The sequence below is a fragment of the Neomonachus schauinslandi genome, chromosome 2 (genome assembly GCF_002201575.2).
Source record: "Neomonachus schauinslandi chromosome 2, ASM220157v2, whole genome shotgun sequence".
Taxonomy (NCBI): domain Eukaryota; kingdom Metazoa; phylum Chordata; class Mammalia; order Carnivora; family Phocidae; genus Neomonachus; species Neomonachus schauinslandi.
The window spans coordinates 72,869,341-72,892,776 of record NC_058404.1 but is presented as its reverse complement, the minus strand read 5'-3'; the positions used below and the strand labels follow the sequence as shown (position 1 = coordinate 72,892,776).

The window sequence follows — 23,436 nt, the reverse complement described above, 5'->3', positions numbered from 1 at the left end:
TTAGAAGCGAAATGTGAAAATCTTTCAGTATTTTAATTATCAGCTAACTTATTTTAATAATTAAGTAAAATTAATCCACATAAAGTAATAAGAAGTAGCATGACACCTGTTTTCTAGTCCCGGTTCAACTCCTGCTTTTCTGGGTTATCCTGGATAAGCTGTGGCACCTTCCCAAGCCTAAAGGGGGTGCCTGGGTAGCTCAGTCAGTTAAGCATCTGTATGCCTTTGGCTCAGGTCATGATCCTGGGGTCCTGGGATCAAACCCCGCCTGGGGCTCCCTGCTTAGTGGGGAATCTGCTTCTCCCTCTCCCTCTGTCCCTCCCCAACACCCTCCACCCCGTGCTCTCTCTGAAAAAAATAAATTTTTAAAAAATCTTCAAAATGAGGAAGGTTGACCAGTTGACTCTATCATCTCTTCAGTTACTGCTCCAGAAATTCTAAGTCTATAGCTACTTCAAAGCACTCCTTCAGTGCAGCTGGCTCTACTGACCAGTCCACCTCCAAGTAAAAGAAACATTGACCACCACGACCCTGGGCTCTGTATGTCTAGAGATCCAGGCTCCCCCTGGATGGGGGAGCACTTCCTCATAGGATACAGTAATAACCCCACTAAATTAAGCGTAGGTTGATGTTCAGTCACCTCAGTCTCCCAGTGCCAAGTGACCAGCAGCAAGGAAAGAAGTTACCATCCTGACAGGACTAACTGACCCTGATCATGGTGAGGAGGCGGAGCGGATATTATACAGTGAGGACAGGGGGGATAACCCTTGCCACTCAGGAAATAAACTAAAATATTTTTTGGTACTGCCTTGCCCAGCTTTGATAGTAAATGGACAGAAGCAGCAGATACAGCCTGAGAAGGGTTATTGCAATCAGAGACTCAAGACCCCTCAGAGGGGTGGAGAGCTGGGTAACAGCACCTTGACCAAGAGGGCACTCACCAAGCATGAGGTGATTCTAGAATGAGCAGTAGAAGAGGGAGGTGCTGGGTATGAGCTACAATAAGACAACCAGCTGCAGCAAGTAGGGTTAGGGCTTCTCCCACTGATCTTCCAATTTTAAGTCTCCCCAGTGAAAGAAACCAACCCTAAGCCTGGAGGAGCAGTTCCCAGATGGGATAAACTTATTAGAGGAAGCAAGTGGACCCAAGAAGCACAAGGGGTACTATACTTCCTTGAACTGCCATAATAAAGTCCCTCCAAAGAGGAGCTTCAAATAGGCACTTACTCTCTCACAGTTGTGGAAGGGTACCAGAAGTTTGAAATCAAGGTATCTGCTCCCTCTGAAGGCTCTAGGGAACCATCCTTCCTTGCCTCTCCTAGCTCCTAGTAGCTCCAAAATTTCTTGGTGTGTGGCAGCATAACTCAGTCTCTGCCTCCTTCTTCCCATGGCCTTCCCCTCTGTGTGTCAAACCTCCTTCGCTTTTCTCTTATGATACCAGGTATTGGATTTAGGACCCACCCATCCAGCACGATTGATCTCCTCTCCTCTCCTCTCCTCTCCTCTCCTCTCCTCTCCTCTCCTCTCCTCTCATCTCGAGAGCCTTAACTTACATCCGCAAAGTCCCTAATTCCAAATAAGGTCACAGCCACAAGAGGGCTGAGTGGATGGTAGGATGTACCTTGCAGAGTCCCCTGCAGGCTCCAGACACTCATACCTCCAGCTGCAGGAGCGCTGGTGGCTCAGTCTCTACCTGGGAACTGCCCTCAGCCAAAGAGAGCTGCCTCACCCATGGCTGTGCCCTTTCCCAAGAGCCAACTCAGGACAGATCGGAAGGGCTCCTCCAGCCCACAGCTCCCTAGAGGACAGGCTGAGGTCATGCCGTACCTGCATCATGCTTCACCTCTGCCTTCTGCTCCCTCCTGCCTTCGGGGTGCCATTCCCAAGAGTGCTCCCCAGGAGACTCCCTCCATGCAAGCCTCCTTCTCAGCATCTGTTTCCAGGGAGCTTGACTTGAGACTGCCACTCCCTAGCTCCGGAACTTTGGACAAACTACATAAGCTCTCTGCTCCTGAGTTTTCTCATGCACAGGACAGAGATGATGATAGTGCCTGCCATGTGGGGTGTTGTGAGAATGAACAAGCTAATTCACGCTCATCTCTTAGAGCACTGCCTGGCACCGAGTAAGTGTTCAGTAAATGTTTATTATGAGCTATTATTATGGGCATGTTTTCTTCTGTAGGGAAAATACTCATTTAGGAATGAATCAATTTTTAGATTAGTATTTTTTCAGCTTTAAGTTGTAAGTCAATAGAACCATGAAACTAAAAGCAGTAAGTTGTAGTTTATATTACATTCTGATATTCCAATTATAATGAAATTAATACGCTAATACTTTAAAAAATCACTATTACACTATCATAATTTCCAGGCTTAATTATTTTTCAGCATGGGAATGAAACTGGTTTTTTATTCCTTACAAATATCAAAGGAATGGTACTTAACTCCTCCCATAAACTCACGTATTTATTCTAAACTTAACATACCCAACAAGCCCAACAAAATCAAAAAGGAGGGGAAAAAACTACAATTTAAACGGAAGCCTTTAACTATAGACAACTCTGGTGGTTACCAGAGGGGAGGTAGGTGGGAGGAAGGGGGGAAATAGGTGATGGGGATTCAGAGTACACTTACCATGATGAGCAGTGAGTAATACAAAGAATTGTTGAATCACTATATTGTACACCTGAAACTAACAGAACACTGTACATTTAAAAACCATATATATCAAGGGTTCAGTTTATTATTTTTTAAATTTAATTCCAGTATGGCTTAAAAAATAATAAACTGAACCTTGATATATAAGAGTAGCTCTGGATCTTACATATCAATACTGTAGAATTCTGCCCATCAAAGCTATAAAGTAACTCTTAGAGAACAATATAAAATTAAGGGTAGGTTCATATAGTTGATAGGCTGAAATTATAAAAGAGTAAATTAGCCACATTTAATGCAGCCATATCTTGAATTTGTTTTTCTCAGGATTATGATGTATATCATTTGTGGGCATGTCCAATCTCATTATTTGTTAGCACAAGATGAGTAAGTCAATATAAATATGGAAAACTAATCCAGCTGACAGAGGATTTGTATTCCACTTGTCCTTACATAGTAAGTATTTCCTGCATTGCTTTGTGCAGAAATCACCCAGTCTGGGAAGAACAATCCTAAGAATAATGGGTGGTTGAGTTCCCGTGTCTCCACTTGTAAGAAATAGTTCTGACTTTTTAAGTGCTTACTATGCACTAGTGTTTGAAATAATAACCCCCCAAAGTACGTATTATTATCCCATTTACCAGATGAAATACAATGAGGTTCGAAGAACACAGCTTATAATATGCAAAGTCAGACAGACTCAAGTCTATCGGTATTCTTTCCTCTTGCTGTCTCCTACTGAGCATATAACTATTAATAAGCCAGCTCATATTCTGCTTGAAAGGATTTGGAATAGTGGTTTACAATATTGGCATTCCTCTAAAAAAAGAAGAGGAACTACATCTACTGTAATTGTTCTTTTTTTTTTTTTTAAGTTTCAAACTGGTTTATTTTTTCAAGTTAGAAAATAGACAGAATAAACTAAAAAATTAAAATAATTAAAATTAAAATACATTCCCAAATTAGTCCCCTATTTCTTTGGATAACAATAATATATATAGCAAATATATATATATATATATATATCAAAGAGTATCTTTACAGGTCAAAGGACTAACCAGTAGATTGTTAACTTGAGACATTTAAGAATCAAAAAGACTCCAGGAGTATTTCTGCAAATATGCAAAATTCATGGCTTCATATTCTGAGAGTAAAAAGAGGCTCTGACAAAGATCATGTTTTTTACATGAAATGAGAATTGTCTGGTACTAAATTACAACATAAAAATGATATTAACTGACTGACTGTATTATAATGTTTATGGTAGATGCTTCAATGACAGCATTGCTTTTCAGAAAGTCATGAGAACACGGTAGGATATGCTCAATTCCCGAAGCAGTCAACACTCACCGAGGTGGGTACATGCAGTCATTTCATTTTATCATTGGACAAATCTTACTGTTATTATGTGCTGGGCATTTTAGTAAGCACTTAGCAGGAAGCAAGACAGATAAGGCTTCTACCATCCTCCTGTGAAGCTTATCATGAGCAGGAGAGCCTATATGGCACAGGTTAGCTGTGTGACGTGTGCTACGGAGAGGTTTATTGCATAACGCATATAATCTACGGATGTTTATAAGACAGGACTTAATTAACAGTGATGAGGTAGGAGACTTAGATGGTCAAGGAAAGCTTCCTAAGGACATGATATTTTCAAGGAACCAGTAAGAGGAGTGGGGGAAGGGAGACCCGTAGCAGAGAGGACAAAGACAGGACATTTCAAGCAAAGAGAAGAACCAGTGTCTTAGTTCAGGCTGCCATTATAAAATACCATGGACTGGCTGACTTAAAAAAGAGAAATTCATTTCTCCCAGTTCTGGAGCTGGAAGGCTGAGATCAGAGTGCCAGCATAGTCCAGTCCTGGTGAGAGCCCTCCTCCCGATTTACACACACCCATCTTTCCTCCAATGGTGGGGAGAGCAAGCTCTGGTCTTTCTTTTTTTCTTTTTCAATTATAAATTATTCAATTTATTTAAACTAAAAAAAAAAATTCACTCATTTCTCCCACCCCGATCCCTTGCCTCTGGCAACCATCAATCTGTTCTCTGTAAGAGCTCAGTTTATTTTTATTTGCTTTTTGTTTGTTTTTTTTTATGCTTTTTAGATTCCACATATAAGAGAGATCATATGGTATTTGTTTTTCTCGACTTATTTCACTTAGCATAATGCCTTTGAGGTCCATCCTTATTGTTGCGAATGGCAGGATTTCACTGTTTTTTAATGGCTGAATAATACTCCATTGTGTGTGTGTGTGTGTGTGTGTGTATATATATATATATGTGTGTGTGTGTGTATATATATATATATATATATATATATACACACTACAATTTCTTCATCCATTCATGTGTGTTGATGGACACTTAGGCTGTTTGCATAGCTTGGCTATTGTAAATAATTGGCAATGAACACAGGGTGCAGATATCTTCAAGTTAATGCTTTTGTTTTCTTCAGATAAATACCCAGAAATGGAATTGCTGGATCATAAGGTAGTTCTATTTTTAATTTTTTGAGGAATTTCCATACTGCTTTCCATAGTGGCTGCATCAATTTTCATCCCAACTAAAAGAGCACAAGGGTACCACCCTTTTCCCCACATCCCTGCCAACACTATCTCATTGTGGCTTTGATTTGCATTTCCCTGATAATTAATGATGTTGAGCATCTTTTCATGTACCTGTTGGCCACCCACATGTCTTCTTTGGAAAAATGACTGTTCAGCTCTTCTGCCTATTTTTTAATCTGATTGCTCTGCTATTGAGTTGTATGAGTTTTTAATATATTTTGGATATTAGCACCTTATCAGATATATGATTTGCAAATATTTTCTCCTGTTCAGTAGGCTGCCTTTTCATTTTGCTGCTGGTTTCCTTTGCTATGTCTTCTTCTTCTTACAAGGACACTAATCCCATTGGGCTAAATTGCCAATAGAAATACAGTCTTTCTGAAGTGAAGAACTTTAACACAGACTTCAGGCAACCACAACCATTAGAAAATGGAAGGGAAATCCCAGATGAGAGAAAGCCCTCTGGGCAAGCCCCAGATTCTGTATATATACTCTGCCCAGATCTCTCACTGACTCTAAACTACACATGAGTAGGGTAGATTGCAAATAACCCAGTTAAGAAAAAGCAGAACTGAAGTGAGATTTGCACTGGCACCAGGAATTTGCAGTATGAGTCCAACCAAGTTAATTGCCTGCTAAACCAAAAATATCAACACTGTTCAGAAGAATATAACAGAATCTAGAATCTCCACAATAACATACACAATGTCCAGAATATAATGCAAAATAATTCAGCATATGAATAATTAGGAAAATGGGCTCTATTTTCAAGAGAAAAAAACAAAGAACCCAACCCAGGATGGTCCAGATGTTGGAACTCACAGACAGTGGCTTTAAGGCGACTATTATAGTGAAAGACACTCTTGTAATGAATGAAAAGATAGCAAATATCAGCAGAGAAACAGAAACTATAAAAGAACAAAGTGGAAATTCTACAAACGAAAAAAACAACATCTGAAATTTAAAAAAAATTGTTGGATGTACTTAACAACAGAATGGATATGAGGACAGTAAACTTGAAAATAGAGCAACAGAAACCATCTGGTCTGAAGAACAGAAGGAAAATCATTGAAAAGGAGAATGAACAGCACCTCAAGGCCTCAGATCAAAAGGTTTAACATATGTGTATTCAGAATCTCAAGAACACAGAAAAGAAAGAATGAGGCAGGAAAAAAAAAAAAAACTTTAAAATAAAGGAAAAGCAGCCTCTAGAAAGATTCCTCTTTATACATGGAATAAGCTTAACTTTCTCATTAAAAAAAAAAATAGAACAGTTATCTTCATAAATTACAGATGAAAGTACTAATTGCACTTTATATGTTAAAATGCATTTAGAGAAATAATAGCAAATTATCCTTAAGATATTTTGAATTTGGATAAGAACACAATCGTGCTCCTCTGTGTATATAGCAAAACTGAGTATTACCATGTTTCAAAAAAAAACCTGTCTTTCCTTTAAAAATCTACTAAGATTCAAGACTCAAGATAAACTTATCAAATTCAGCTTGCGGTATGAGGAGTATGTTCTAATATACACAGAATCTGTATTTTTAATGCAAGTAAGCAAATTACCTAAAGTACTGTCAAACGTTAATTTATAAATTGCACTTCCTGTCACCGCTCTCCTTTGCGCTGGTGAGAGAGGCAATGATAATGGAATAGACATAAGCATGCCAATCAGGTTCTACACAAGAAAAAAATCATCTAAAAATTCTTGTGAGATGAGTCCAGGAAACAAAGTAGCCGCCAGCACTGAAATATTGTGTTCTTGTTTATGCCTAATGCAACAGAACAGCCTTTGTATTTTTTTTTTTAACAGTTCAGTACTTAAAACAATCTATACTTCAAAGGAAAGTAAACAGTGCATATGCTTAGATTGCCCTTTACCTCATGACTTTGTTCTTTTATAACAGACATTCTGAAGAACTAGACAAGTCAATCTCTATGTAAACAATAACGTCCTCCATGTCCCCAAATGCAGACATCAAGCAGAGTACACAACGCAGGAAATTTCTTACTAGACAACCATTAAAAGCCAAATAGTGTTTAAGTCCATTTATGGTAGGGCTAGAAATAATATTTAATCTCCTGAAAATATAACCATAACAATGGCTATTCCTACACAGCTAATTTTTTTTTAAAGATTTCATTTATTTATTTGACAGAGAAAGAGAGCACAAGTACACAGAGAGGCAGGCAGAGGGAGGAGGATCAGGCTTCCCGCTGAGCAGAGAGCCCGATGCGGGGCTCAATCCCAGGACCCTGGGATCATGACCTGAGCCGAAGGCAGACGCTTAACCCACTGAGCCACCAAGGCGCCCCCCTACGCAGCTAATTTAAATGAAGAACAAAAGAACAACTCAGAATAATCTGAACAGAAGGGCTTTTAAAGGTGGAGAACAGTCTCTTGAATAGAATTTTGGGATCAACTGTCAGTAACCAAACTGATCAGAAATTGCCTCAAATTCTGTTTTGTTCTTTTCTCTTTGCTATCCTCATGTACACAAAGGTATGCTATAGGTCTTCCTTGTTTTTTGCCATAATACATTTCCCAAAAGCATCAAGTGAATGGTATTTTCTTGTCTGAGGATTTAGTATGAGTAAACCAAAAATAGCATTGAAAAAAATGCAACAATTAAAAATTACTCCCATGATTTAAAATGAAAAACCTAAGTTTCAATTTCTAAAAGTGAGCATTAAAAAAAATTTACTTGATCTTATTATATCAATTGTATACACAGCACATTAAAATACAACGGGGGCACGTGCATGACTCAGTCATGATCTCAGGGTCCTGGGATTGAGCCTCTAGTCAGGCTTCCTGCTCAGCAGGGAGTCTGCTTCTCCTTCTCTCTCTCTGCCCCTCCCCCCTGCCCCCGCTTGTGCCTCCACACACTTGGAGCTACATTTTCTTCACAACTTTATTATACTAGTAGATGCTGAAGAAGACCACTTGAGCTCTAGAGCTGTTGAATCCATCATCAAGGGATATCAGACACTAAAGAAGATAGAGCAGAAATTCCCAGAACCCTTCTTCAAGTGAGAAAGGGCTCTTAACATATGGCTAGGTCCAGGGGCACCTGGGTGGCTCAGTCATTAAGAGTCTGCCTTAATGCCTTAAGTCGGCTCAGGTCATGATCCTGGGCTCCTGCTATCCAGCCTGCATCGGGCTCCCCGCTTGGCAGGGAGCCTGCTTCTCCCTCTTCCTCTGCTGCTCCCCCTACTTGTGCTCGCTATCTCTCTGTCAAAGAAATAAATAAAACCTTGAGAAAAAAAAAATACGGCTAGGTCCAAAAAGAGATGGGCCAACAGATGGCAGACTGGATCATTACAGGGCACTGAGGAAGGAAGTGGAGCAAACAGGGGCAACATGCCCACAGACTTGGTTTGTAAACACAGCCAACAATAGGAGAGGCACAGTACATGCTAAAGAGAAGGAAAGAGTAGAGAGGCAGGGATAAAAGAGGAGAAAGGGTATAACTGAGAAGCAATGTCAGAAAAGATGGAAGAGGTGAAGTGTGGAGAAGCCATGGATGGGTTTGATTTTGACAGAGGAGAACCACTTAGTCCCTGGAGAGTGGATGGCACAGAGACAAGGAAGTCTGATAGTGGGAGGCAAAACACAAGCATGTTTTCATCTTCTGGATTCTACTGAGTAGGAGGCATGATTACCTGTAAGAGAACAGGGAGCGAGACATGATGCTGAAAGAGAGTGAAGCTGTGGGAGAGATGCCAAGGTGAAGACAAGATTGCCCAGCAGTACTGACGGCCCAGCTGATACCACACACTTACAATGGAACCACCCATCACTCAGAATTATTCCAGCGGTGTCCCACGGTACAAGTATGGGGTGAGAGCAAATAGCTGGATTGATCCACCATCAGTAATATGGACACAGATATGGAAGAGCAAGGGTTAATAGGGTGCATCCAAGAATTCTAGCTGGACAGGGAAAGAACTAAAGCAAGGAGGGCGCTGATACCTAAAGAAAGAAAAGGAAGAATAAGGAGCCTAGAAGAAAATCTAGATTCAAAAAGTAAATGTAAATTAAATCAAAGACTGAGAGAGCTGAAATGTCAGGCTATGATCAGAGACTGGAGTGGTTCTAGATGATTCCAGGGTAATAGAGTCTGGCTGTGGGATAGGGTTCCTGGAGTCAAAGTAATAAACAAAAGACATCAATACTGGGCCAAATGGGAAAATATACGACCAGTTTGGCTGAATGACAAGAGTTATAATGGAGACAAAAATGGCTAAAATGCATATGGGGGACTGACAAGAAGGTCTGTAGGAAAGAAAGATAGGGGGGTAGAGAGAACAGCAGAGCCAGAGCGTGTGCCTTACTTAGTGCCTGGGATCATGGAGAGGGATGCTGAGTATTTGAGAGGCAGTGCAGAGGAGCTCAGAAGACAGGGTAAGCTGCCAACTGTCTGTCCGGGCTCTGATCCACTAGGCTGAGGAGACCAAGCAAACAAAGCAGCAGAAGCAGCACAGAGACCTGCCCTCCCACCACATATGAGTGGCAAGACCCTTGTGCCAGCCAGCATCCTGAGTCATTGACTCTTCTCGCCGTTACCCCCGCTTTCACTTCCATAGCTTTGATTATCACCTCTATGCAAATGACTTCCAAGCTTCCCCTGTCTCAGGCTCTGGCCTGCACTTAGTTCTGAATATCTAAATAGCCACCAAGACATCTTTTCCTGGACTACTGGCCATTAATTTGTACTCAACATGCCAAACATTCAACTGAGTGAGCATCCTTCCCTGAAAACTCTCACCTCCAGCTTTTCCTATTCCTCCCACTAAGTAGACTAAAAATACAGCACCAGTTTTACTTCCTCCAGCATGTCTCCCCTCACATCTTATTTAAGTTGTACCAATTCTTCCTTTATAATGCCTCTAAGGCCACCCTTTCCATTACCATGCACCACCATTCCCCCGGTTCAAGCTCTCACATCTGAATAGGGATTATGACAAGAGTTTCGGGACTCTCCTACCTGGTTTCCCTGTCTCCTTCTTGCTACTAACCCAAGATAGAGCTTCCTAAAACCTTACTTGACACATGTCGATCTCTCCTCAAAAACCTCCCATCTCTTCTGTTTGCTTCCGTAACAAAGGCCAAACTCTAGGCAAACGCTGCAAGTCCTTTATGGGCTGTCTCTTCCCATGTCTTCACTATAGGAACCAGACACACTGTGGTTATTTCAATTCATACTATTGTCACATGGACTATGCAATCCTAAATAGTGTTTTAATTAAAATTGATATTTGTTATGATATTCATTTGATCTACCTGTGCCCATAAAGCACAAAAGCCTTTAAAATGAAGATTTTAATTCAGTAAGGTTTCAAGAAGTAACCTGGCATTTCTAAAAATGGTCTAGCATAATTTCCCTAATGGGCTATGAAAGTATAAATTACTTCTATAGTTGCTCACTTTTAATTTATAATTTAGAAGGCAAGGGGCTCATTAGTATAAGTCTGGGGTCAAGATGTTAATAAAATTAATTTATTGTCAGATTTCAATCCTCAGAGAAAGGAAATCTTACTAATCACAACTTTCAGAAATCCATCCTAAATGATTCTCTTTGGGAAGTGATCATGCCTAGGAATGCATTACACTTTTTTATGCAAAAAAAAAAAAAATTTGCCTAGTTACAATAGAATGCTTCCATAACAAAACTGTAAATAAAAACATATATCACAAAAAAGGGCAGGGGACTCTCTAGAAGGTGCATATCCAGTGAAACTTCCATCCTGATTCACTATATAAAAAACTTTTTACCTGCAAAGACCCTTAACTCTTCCTACACTCTTCCTACTTTCTACCACATTGTATATATTATCTTAAATTCTTACAATAATGTGTTGTTAGAATGAATTAGCATGTGATGGTTAATATGCCAACTTGACTGGGCCATGAGATGCCCAGCTATCTAGCTAAACATTATTTCTGGGTATGTCTGTGGGGGGCTTCCAGAAGACATCAAATATTGTCATCTGGACATCAAAATTTGCTTTTGTTTTGTTTTGTTTTAAAGATTTTATTTCTTTGTCAGAGAGAAAGAGAGAGCACACAAGCAGGGGGATCAGCAGGCAGAGGGAGAAACGGGCTCCCTGCTGAGCGAGGAACCTGAAATGGGACTCCATCCCAGGACGCTGGGATCATGACCTGAGCCGAAGGCAGACGCTTAACTAACTGACTGAGCCACCCAAGCATCCCTGGACATCAATATTTGAATTGAGGGAGTGAGTAAAACAGAATGCCCTCCCCAATATATGTGGGCATCATCCAATCCATTGAAGGCCTGAATAGAACAAAAAGGAGGAGGAGGGATGAGTTGTCTCTCTGCATGACTGTATTAGGTGGGACATCAGTCTTCTTCTGCCCCCTGACTGGCACTCACACCATCAGCTCTCCTGGTTCTCAGGCCTTCAGACTTGGACTGAATTACACTAGTTCTCCTGTGTCCTCAGTTTGCAGACAGCAGATTATGGGATTGTGGGAATCTTCTGTTTCTATAATTGTGTGAGCTAATTCTTCATAATATATAAACACATTTTATTTTTGACTAATACACATTTCATGGATGAGGAACTGGCCAGAAAAGTTCATAGAGCTAGTGGTGCAATCAAAGTCAGAACCAAGGTATTCTAAATCCAGTGCTGTCTTATTCTATGCTTTCCCAATAAAAGACTCTAAAGATTAATAACTGATACACGGAAAAAGAAGACACTAAGACACTCAAAAATGAGAATTGTGCCCTGCACAGCTGAGAGGGCTCAGCTTCTGACACTGAGTCTCAGTGTGGGGGTGAGCACCCCTGAGGTGGGGAGCACCCCTGAGGTGGACCCGTGAGGAATCATGATCCACTGCACAGAGGCCTTGGCCACCACTTACATCACAGTGCCTAGTGTCTCTAAGCCCCTCACGGCACTTTCTGGGGGGGTGGGATGGGGATGCTTGCTATTGAGAGGTCATCTGAACCTTCCTTAAGACAGGTGGGAATGCTAGTCCATAAGATGTTGCAAGTGTCCAAATTAAGTACAAAAGATTTCTGCTTTCACTGCCAGAAATATATACATCTAGTTAAAACCTGATGCACAATTTAAATGTATTTCTGCTCCTCTTCCATCTTTTAGTGCAAGAGAATCTTAATTTGAAATGTCATTTTTAATGACTGATAGCTACATCAAGCAAAATAGTTTCCCTCAACATTTCTAGAAGTCTTACTTACTAACATTTAGTAATATATAATATGTACTGAGTACTTACTATGAGTCAAGCACCATTCTAAGCTAACATGTATTAATTCATAATCCACACAAAAACTCTACCAAGGTGACACTACTCTTATCCATATTTTCCAGGGGAGGAATCTGAGGTGCAGTGCCCAAAATCACACTGCTAGTAAGTAGCGGAACTGAGATTCAAACCCAGGCACTCTAGCCCCATAGTCTGCCTATGTTTTTCATCACTGCATGCAACCTAATTTTGATCTTCCAGGCTATGAACACTCTACCATGTAGTGTCAGTTATCTTTAATTATAGAACCAAGAACTAGACAAATTCCTAGCAAGTTATATATTGACTGTAACTAAAAATACATCCCACAGATTCTAGGTGATACCCTTCCTGTAACACATCCAAACATGTTATCTGATCACTTTTCCCAAGCAGGAAAAGGGAAAAGGAAGTAAAGCCAGCTGATGGGTCTTGGGTAGCAGTTGTGTGGGGAAAGGAAGACGAGAAATATCAAATCGAAGTCCAAGAGAGAATTCTACAGTTGATCTCAAGTGCTTAAAACAGGTCATTAAAGCAAAGCCAGAGGCATATACAGCACATGCTGGGAACTAAGGTCTAAGGCCAGCAGGAGTCGGATAATCAGGGAAGATGACAGCTGGCAGGTAATCTAGCCATATCCTGGAGGCAGGGGCAAATGACTGCTGTGGAAATCTCACATGCTTTCAATGTGTGTGTACATACAGGACAGGTCCATTTAAAAGAGCCAGAAAAGAAAAAAATAAATAAATAAAAGAGCTAGAAGAGGACAATCATATAAGGGTAATACAATTATATGACCATCAAAGCTGGTATACACTACGTAAGTATGGACGCATGCACATAAGGTCAACAATAAGGGCATGCTAGTAGTAAGGTGAGGGATAAGCAGTGCGATTCAGACCACAAAATTCCAAAGGATCAATGATAAACTACACAGGGGAATTACACATTAAAATAAAATTAATACACACTCAGATGAAATGTGAAAAATTAAAAAGTAAAAACTCTTGACTAGTTGTAACTCTTACTTAGGTTTTGTTTTCACTATGGAGCTCTTCAATACAATCCAACAAACTTACTGGTCTATCCTAACGCATTAGATGGCAGACATCAGGAATTACAGGGGACTCAAATACCATTAAACTGCAGCCCTACAAGGTACTTACAATCCACTCTTTTACTAATACAAGTAAACAACTGTAGCTCTACAAGGAACGTTAAGAAAAGAATGGGACACGGACGCCTGGGTGGCTCTGTCGGTTAAGTGTCTGACTCTTGATTTCAGCTCAGGTGGTGATCTCAGGGTCTTGAGATCAAGCCCCACGTCGGGCTCCTCACTCAGCGGGAAGTCCCCTCGCACGCACACGTGCTCTCTGTATCTCTAAAATAAATAAATAAATCTTTGAAAAAGAAAAAAGAAAAAAAGAGCAGGATGGATGTGAAAACATTTAGTGGGAGGAGGGGGCATTTAAGATTTGGCTACAGTCTCCAGTTTGAAGAATGGACAATATAAGACAAGAAGTGACGACGGACGCAACTAGGGTGAGGGCAATGGGTATAAATGAAGGGATGGATGTAAGAAATACTGAAGCCCATAAGATGGGTCAACTTCTGTGGTCAAATGTGCAGAGGAATCAGAGATGACACTAAGAATTCAGGAAACATCTTCTTCCTTGATAAAGTCTATTACTTCCAAAGACACTAAGAGAGGCCCTGGAGAGAGAGGGCCTCACGGCAAGATAGGAACCACTTTACCTCAGCTTCCCTTGCAGATTTCTGCTTTCATTACCACTCAGCCTTCAAGGGAGTGGCTGCTCGCCTGGACACTTTGACTAAAGCCAATTAATGGCCCTCCACTTAAATCATACCACCCCCAGAGTGAGTTTGGGGTTCTCCATTTTTACCTCCATAGTATAGTTGAGACAAAGCCAACACATTGAGCAAGACTTCACTAACAGCTAGGAGATATTAAAAAAAGAAATAACCCTAAAAGATATAATGAATCAGAAACAAGACACAGTTTAGTCCTTTCTGGTCCATGGAGCCCAGCAGGAATCAGGTCCTCCCATCCCTCAGGGTCTTCCCAGAGGTAGATACTATCTTTAGTGTCCACTGCGGGGGTACCCTCCTAGACGGGCTCCTCAAAGTCAGACCACAAGAGCGAACAAACAAGCACAGCCAGGTGCCCTCTCAAGAGCTGCTTTTACCCAACTGATTGGTCTGAGACATGACCTGCTCTTTATCCTGGTACTTCACTTTTCAACAATGCCAAACACAACCATTCCAACAAACAGCAAATCCACACACATAGTCACACACCAAATGCATAAACACGTCTATGGAAAGGACACATTAATGAAAATGGGAAAGTTTCAGAAAGGAGCTAATGAATAAAAGTTAAGAAAGAAAGAAGCTAGTGCTAGAAGGGAAATGACTTTGGTTTGGGAAATGTTAGATTCAAGGTGCCCAAAATATACCCAGGTAGAGATGCATCCAAGGTAGAGAAACGTTAACGTGAGTTTATAAGAGAGGCTGACCCCGTAGATGTGTTAAGAAAATAAAAATAAAAACAAACAAACGACAACAAAAACAAACAGTTCTGAGAATATAGAGAGGAAAGTATAGAAAAGAGAGAAATGAGAGGAAGACCAACACCCGCACCTCCGCCTCCACCACACTGAGGGGGGTGACACAAGAGGAAAAGGAGGACCCGGCAAGAGAGAGGCAGAAAGAGAAGGCAGTAAGACAAGAGAGAGGCAGCCTTCAAGAAAGAGGGAGCGGGAGACAGTCCAAAATGCTGTAGGATTAGGAAAAGCTGATTGGATTTAAATTTAAAAACAGAGCAACAGAGCTGCCTTTTGAGAGACGGGATTTAGTATAATAAGGGAACGTCAGAACAGGGGGCTGCAGAGTGATCAGCTAGTGGAGGCGGGACGAGTGTCCGTCCTTCTCGAGGACCGTGACAGTGGAGGGAAGGAGAGAGCCTACCACTGGCACCACCAGCATCACCAGCCCCAGGGCCCCGGGAAGCACAGGGACTTTGCCCGCTCTGCTCACTGCTGCATCCTCAGCGCGAAGACCAGTTCCTGGCATGTAAGAGGTACTCCATAAATATTTGCTCATGGAATGGTGTGTTTATTCAATCAATGTTGCTGTTTGATGAAATAAATGAATTAGTGAATGAACACCATAATGATATCTGAGGAAGTCTGAGACAATACTCTTGTTACAGCATTGCTGTGATTCAGGTATAAATGTGGGCGATAAAGCCTGTAAGCACAGTTCACATCACTGTACTTGGTTGAAGTTAGTCTTTTTGACAGTAATCTGAGGAGAAAGAGAATCTTTTAGGCCTGCTCCTGAATTTGGGGAGGCAACCCTTGAGTGTCTGCAGAGTAGAAATCCCTCTCTGCCTTGACCCATAAAGAGATACTGAAAGGAGCTCCTGAGGGGTGGGTTGTGAAGAAGGGGTTCTCCACATGGGGGACAGAGGGGAGCAAGGAATTAAGAATCCAGGTGAGTGCCTGCAAGGTTGTGAAAACCCTTTAGGACTAGAGGTCACCGATCTCAGGTTGCTACTCGTTCTCCTACTCGGTATTAAACCCCTTCATTCTGCCCCACATTTAAAGTCTTGGTAAAGACTGATCTGGGTATGAGAATATAACGGGGTTTGGGCAGCACCGGGGGACAGGAGGATGGCCAGCACTGTGGTGGCAGGAGAAGCAATATCAAGAGTGGAAGAACCCCCAGGATCAATAATATGGGGTGACAGCCAAGACACCTTGAAGATTCAAGGATTTGTTACATTAGATGACATGGTATTCCTTTACAGGGAATATAGGAAAGAACTTTTTTTTTTTCCCTGTTGCTTCTCATTTTGTTTTTGTTTGATTCAGACAAAGGAGAAACTGAGCAGATACGCAGTCCAAATGGAGAAAACTGGTGGAGAGCAATAGAAAGAAGGTAGGGTTGTAAGGATCAATACAATGTAATTAAAGAAAGCCCTGGAAGAAAAGAGAGGCCATGAGACCCAAAGGCTAGATGGGAAGGTTCCTTTTTACAAAGTGGTATAAAGAAGGATTGAGAATAAAGAGATACAAAACAGATGGGAGACACCTGGTGAGGCTTACCTGGAAGTTGGGGGACAGGGCCAGCTAGTGGGCTTACAGAGCATAGAGAGTTCACACAGCTACTGGGGAAAGGCCACCAGGGAAGCCAGTGAATAAGAAGAGGGTTTCTGCAGTCGTGAGGGGCTAGCTCACTGGAATTTCCAGAAATTCTAATTAGCACGATTTAATACTATTTACAGCAATATTTGGCAAACCGGAAAGGTTTTTTGCAATTGGAGATGCAGTCCTACCCTGGAGCCAATTTTGGCTCACCTAATGGATCTGCTGCATACTGAGTCATAATAACAGGATAAACACACCTCACAGCAGAATCATCTCATTTTAGAAACAATTCTAAAGACAGGTTCTAATCAAAGGAATCACAATTAATCCACCCTGCCTATTTTCCTTCAAATGGAGCCAAGTTGTACTATTTCATACCAAGATCATCAAGGTCTTCCAGAGGGAAGAAATCTTAAAAATCATCAAGTCCAACTTCTCACTTATTATGACTTCATTTTTAGAAATCCATGGCAGAAATTATCAGTGCACACTGGCATCCATGTGGTGCTTTACATTTTTAAGCCTCCTTGGGGGTGCACCTGAGGCCACATAGCTGAGCTCTGGCCGATGGGACATTGGTGGACGTGATCTAAGTCACTCCCAGATCTGGTCCTACCTTGGATTGAGAAAGACCATCCAATTTGCATCATATCAAACTTTGCTTGGGAGAGAGATAAACTTCCATTGTGCTACTCACTGACTTTTGTAGATTTGTCTGTTTCAACAGCAAGTATTCATTGATTCTCAAGCCTTCTTTGAATAACCTAACAACTCAAAGAACTGCCAGTCATGCTAGAGAAAGAGATGGAGATTATTATTGCTCACAGATCCAAAAGATTAAGAAGACAGAAGCAGTCAGGAAACTCATTTTTATAATATAGTAGCATCTTGGTTATCTAAAGGGTATTATTTGTGACATAACCTATAGAAGTCAAGGCCCTACCCCTGAGAAACAGGAAATAAACAGTAGAGGTCCTAAATAACCCAGCCTGAAAGCTAAATAAAGTGTTAGAGGTTCACTCACTAGTTAGTCTCTCAGGCTCTTTGTATTTATTCAAGTTATCTTGGAGTAAATAAGTCAATCTTAGAAATCTGTTTATCTCACATCGGATAAGAAACTGGAAATTGATCTGTTTCTGCTTTGTTTGTTCATTTGTTTTGTTTTTTAGATTCCACATATAAATGAAATCATATGGTATGTCTTTCTCTGTCTTTTTTCACTTAGCATAATAACCTCTAGGTTCAACCATGTTGTCACAAAAGTTGAGATCTCCTTTTTTATGGCTGAATAATATTCCTGTGTGTGTGTGTGTGTGTGTGTGTGTACTACATTCTTTTTATCCATTCATGTATTTTTGGATCTTTAGGTTGCTTCCATATCTTGTCTATTCTAAATAATGCTGCAATAAACATAGGGGTACATATATCTTTTCTATTTAGTGCTTTTTTTTCTTTACCCAGTAGTGAAATTACTGGATCATATGACATTCTATTTTTAGTTTTTTGAGGAACCTCTCTATACAGTTTTCCACATTCTCTGCACCAATTTAAATTCCCACCCAGAGGGGAGATGGGTGGGGAGATGGGCAAAATGGGTGAAGGGGAGTGGGAGTACGGGCTTCCAGTTACTGAATGTACAAGTCTCAGGGATAAAAGGTATCACACAGGGAAATACAGTCATGGTTTGCAACAGTGTTCTATGGTGACAGATGGTAGCTATGCTTGTGAGCATAGTGGAATGTATGGAGTTGTCAAATCACCTCTACTCCTGAAACTAATGTGACATTGTGTGTCAACTACACTTCAAAAAAAAAAAAAAAAGAAAGAAAGAAAGAAAGAAAGAAAGAAAGAAAAGAAATAGGAAGTTGGAAGCAATAAGGACTGGTGCTAGAAGAGACCAAATCACAACATTCTGAGAGTGAAGGAGAGATCAGAATTCTAAAGGCAGAATTTCCAAAAAGCAAGGTAAAGATTTCCATTTTATAACTGAGCCCCACTACTTCTCAGAGTCCTGAAGGCTCACTGGAGAAACTCAACCCACAACTGACTAGAAAAAAAAAAGAAAAAAAATGACTTAATGTTCTCAACTAGCCTTTGTAAGCCTCTAAGGAAGGTACAAATGTATTTTAAAAAATGTCTGCAAATGGTTACTCAAACAGTTTCGATGTTTAAAGTATATTATTTGCAAAAAAAAATAATTTTTGAGGACCACCTTATTTCTCTAAGACGCCACACAATGATGCCCCAAAATATGAGATGCTGCCATTTGCATACTGTTTGAGAGTGAGTGGTTCCTCCCAAATCGATGTGGGTGCACATATCCAGCATGAAGGAAACCTGGATTCCTTAAGCAAAATCAGGATCCAAATATCACATGAAGTAGAAAGGACCTCAGAGATCACTCAGTGCAAGCTCCTGACAGAAAAGTTCGGTGCCCAGAGGGCGCCCATTCATCTCACTGTAGAGGAGGAACTGAAGCTCATGCCCCCTTGCTTTTGGAGCCAGGGTACAAACACCTACCTCACAGTGTTCCCTCCCTGGATAGGCTTACTCTTGCCCTCCCCTCCCAGGCCTTTCTGGAATCCAGAGGTTGATCCAGAAGCATGATGCACTCACCTGCAAAAAGCAGTGTCCAACCGGGGCATGCTCCGCCAGGGTGGCGTTGTACACCTGCCTCTGGAAGGTGGGCTCGTTGTCATTCACATCGTCCACGGTGATGCTCACCAGGCAGGTGGCAGAGAGTGGGGGTTCTCCGAGGTCTTGGGCTACCACTCTCAACTCTACTGCCTCCTGGACCTCCCGGTCCAGGCTCCGGACGGTGCTGATCATGCCGCTTTCAGGATCAATAGTGAAGGACGGTCCGCACTCCGCGGTGGGCCACACACTTTCTGGGTTGCAGCGACCCGGAAGGTGGACCAGGGCGTAGCGCAGCCGGGCGTGGTCTGTGCCAGCCTCATCCGCATCGGAGGCGCTGACCCACACGACCGCGGTGCCCGGGGCCGCGGCCTCTGACACCGAGGCCAGGTAATGCTCCCTGCTGAATAGAGGTGGCTGGTCGTTGAGGTCTGCAACCCGGAGCAGCAGCGTTTCCTCTGTGCTCAGCGGCGGGGAGCCCGCATCCGTGGCCACCAGTCGGAAATCATACAGGTCACGGCTCTCCCTGTCCAGGGGCCCCTCCACGCAAAGGAAAAATACCCCGGGGGAGCCGCCAGAGCGCAGTGCGAAGGCTCCATCCCCGCCCTCCAAGGACAGCGAGATGCTCCCGCGCCCCAGGCCAACACCAGGCTCCCCGATGGCCTCCTCTTCCTGCTCCGTACCATCGTCCGCGTCGGACACGGAGACGCGAGCCACGTAATCGCCCAGCGCTGCGCCCTCGGAAACGCGCGCGGCCCCTCCCTCGGTGAGGAAGAGCAGGTGAATGGCGGGCGGGTTGTCATTGACGTCGAGCACGGCGATGGACACGCGTACAGTGGCAACCTCGGGCTCGGCCCCTCCGTCGCGGGCCTCGACCACCAGCTGGTGCCAGGCCTGTGCCTCGCGGTCCAGAGGCCTCTGCACCCGCACCACGCCGCTCAGCTCCTCCACGGTGAAGTAGGCCGCATCGCCCAGTGGCCCGAGCGCCTGCCGGGCGCGGATGCTGTAGCGCACGTGGCCGTTGGGCCCCAGGTCGCGGTCGGTGGCGCGCACGCGACAGACCTCGGCGCCCGGCCGAGCGTCCTCCCGCACCGCGGCGCGGTACTCGCCCTGCTCGAAGACTGGCGGGTTGTCGTTCTCATCCAGCACCCGCAGCTCCACAAGCAGGTGGCCCGTGCGCCGCGGGCGGCCGCCATCCCAGGCCTCGATATGCAACTCGTGTGTCGCCGCCGCCTCTCGGTCCAAGCGCCGCAGCAGCACCAGGTCCAGGGGCTCCAGGGGCGACGAGGACGGTGGTGACCCCGGGGTTCCGTAGCGCAACTGGAAGAACGGTCCTGCGGGGTCCTCGGGAAGGTCGGACGGTTGCAGCAGGGTGTAGCCCTGCGTGCTGAACAGGCCCGCGTCCGGGTCGCGGGCACCTGGCAGGCGGAAGGCGGTACCTGGAGGGCTGAGCTCGGAGACGTCGAGTTGCAGGGAGTCGCGGGGAAAGCTGGGCGAGTGATCGTTCACGTCGTTGACGCGGATCTCCACCTGCACCACGGCGCCCAGCAGCGTGGCGGCCACAAAGCTGTAGTGGTCCCGCCGCTCGCGGTCCAGGCACCGAGCCGTGCGGATGATGCCGGTGTCCGGATGCACGTGGAAGTCGTCCAACAGCGGTGAGTCATCCGAATCCTCGGATAGAAAGAAGCCGCCCCCCTCCTGCTGCTGTGCAGCCGGCAGCCCCGCGCGGATGTCGCCGACTAGAGTGTCCGGAGGAAGTCCCTCGTCCACGGAAAGGCTGAGGTTGAACACCTGGGCATGTGAACCCGAGGCCACGCACAGCCACGCGTGCATGAAGAGCCCGAGCAGGAACCGCTGAGCCCCGGGGGCGCCGCCACCGCCCAGCAGCCCGCGGGGTGACCCTCTCCTCCCGGGGAACAGAAGGCGCTTCCCGGCGGGAGCCCCCAGCTGCTGGTGTCCTTCGCCCATCCTCCGTCCAGCAGGGCTCGTTTCTCCGCCAGTAAATCGGGAAGGCTCCCGGGTAACTGCCAGCTTGTGTTGGGGTGGCAGAAAAATCCAGGAGCCTCTTCAGCGTCGGGGCCAAAGAAGAAAAGACTTTGGCAAACGAACAGACCCAGGAGTTCGCGAGGTTCAATCTGCAACTGGTGAAAGCGTCCTCCGCCTGCCGCTCACGCAGACAGGGAACCTCTAGCTGCCTCTGCCGCTGCAGCCACCTCTTCAGCCCCTGGGTTTCTTCCAATGAGTCTCATCTCTTTTTCTCTCTCCTTTTATTCCTTTTACATCTGTTCCTTGTTCTGCTCGGCTTGTTGTTTTCCCCTGGTAAAGTCAGGTGCATTATTTCTTTTGCCAAAAAGGATGAAATTATTTAAAGCGCGCACACACAAGGCGAGGCTAGGGGTCGGCCCGGGGAAGGGGGTGGAGTAAGGGCGGGGAGGCCGAGTGTGGGCGCGGGGCCGGAGCGGAGGAGGGAGGGAGGGAGAGGAGGCTCCGGCTGCGGCCGTGTCGGCGGCTCCGGGGGCGGCCTCTCCCCGCCGCGTCTCGGTGCGCGGAGGACCGCCCGGCTCCAGCTCCGACCCAGCCCCCGCCGCCCCCCTTCCCTTCTCCTCCCCGCCAGTGACGCGGCGCACACGAGGGCCAACTCCAACCTGCGAGTCGCCGCTCTGCAGCAGGGCGCGCTGTCGCCTGGGTCGGGGACCCAAGAGAGAGGAGCGCGGGAGGAAGGACGCGCAGATTTGGGCCGCGAGGCGGGCGGGGGTCGCGCAGGCCGGCCGTCTGCCCCGGCTTTGCGGGCCAAGTGGCGATGGGTGGGGGAGGCGGAAGCAGCAGCCCCTCCACGCCCTCCTCCCTCCATCCCCTGGACGGTTCCTTCGGCAGGCCTGACGTTTGGCTCAGGCTGAGCAGAGGGTGGGGGTTAGAATCACTTTGGGGAACCAAACTTGTGTTCTCCATTTGGCGAGAGAGATTCGTCCCCAGCGGAAGGACAGATGGAGTCAAAGGCCGATGCGCAGCTGGGGCCGGGATGACTGCAAAGGGGGGGAAGGCGGGACTTGGAAAAACCTTCGCGAAACCCCGAGAAATCTGTGATACACATGGTGCAAACCATGCTTTATTATGCCGCGCTACTACTCAGCGACGTGTGAGCGTCTTGTCACTCCCCTCTGCCACCGAGAATGACGACAATAGATTCGGCTTGTGAACGCATTCAGCGCCATCACAACACTTCCAGGATGTTTTATGATGCTGATTTATGGGCAGAAAGATGGGGTAGCTCAGGCCAGACCACCTTCCAGCACTTCACCATGGCCTCTGAGCGAGGAAGTTTGCAGCCAGGGCCGCTGCTGACAGCACTTTCAAACTAGCTTCTGAGTCCAAGAAAAATGCCAATAAATTGCCAGTCGCAGGTTTCCCTTCAATTATCTGTAATGATAGGTAGAAGTTGATAAATGGCCTCTAATAAAAAAATGCCTGAAGAAGGACTCTGCCTTCTTGAGAATGGCTGGTCCTATTTAGCAAATGGTTTCTGCAATTTTGCATTTAGGCCCAAGGGAAGAATCAATTTCCTAGATACTGTTGCTCTCCTTTAAGGAGGACCAACAGCGCTGCATGATGGTTCCAGGCAGCAACAGTAAAATGCCTTTTAATATTTGGTGGACTTATATATATAACTGCTAATCTACACCATTATTTCTACCTCTGACAAAATAATAATAAAACAATTTTATAGCAGATATGTTGCATGTAAATAGAGACATTATTAAAATACATCCAGCTGCCTCTCACCGGTGAAGTTTCCTTACCATTAAGGAGACCAGGTGTGAGTCTTTAGAATCTTCTTTCACCTCAACCTCTTCAGTCTCACTTGAACCAGTCCCCTGCCTCTACTCTTACCCCTCTATAAGTAATTCTCAGCCAAGCATCTGGATTATTGTTTTTAAAGCTAATTCAAATCCTGTCTCCCCGTGCTTAGAACCTGCCAATATATTTCCATTATACTTGGATTATAATTCAGGCTCCTTCCAATTGTACAAAACTAACATGGCCCTACCCACCTTTCCAACCTCATCTTATACCACCACTCTTGATCCAGATATACTGCCTTTTTTCTGATACTGGTATTTGCTACA

The 23,436-nt window shown here is 44.4% G+C and overlaps 1 protein-coding gene across 1 annotated transcript in view; it reads right to left on the bottom strand.

The window, feature by feature from the left end:
* The window catches only part of DCHS2 (dachsous cadherin-related 2), a 301,078-nt gene that overhangs the window by 223,292 nt on the left and 54,350 nt on the right, over positions 1-23,436 (bottom strand). Inside the window, exon 2 of the mRNA XM_044913075.1 lies at positions 19,295-21,377. Within this exon, the coding sequence (XP_044769010.1) occupies positions 19,295-21,377 (2,083 nt within the window). The remainder of the gene's footprint in view (positions 1-19,294; positions 21,378-23,436) is intronic.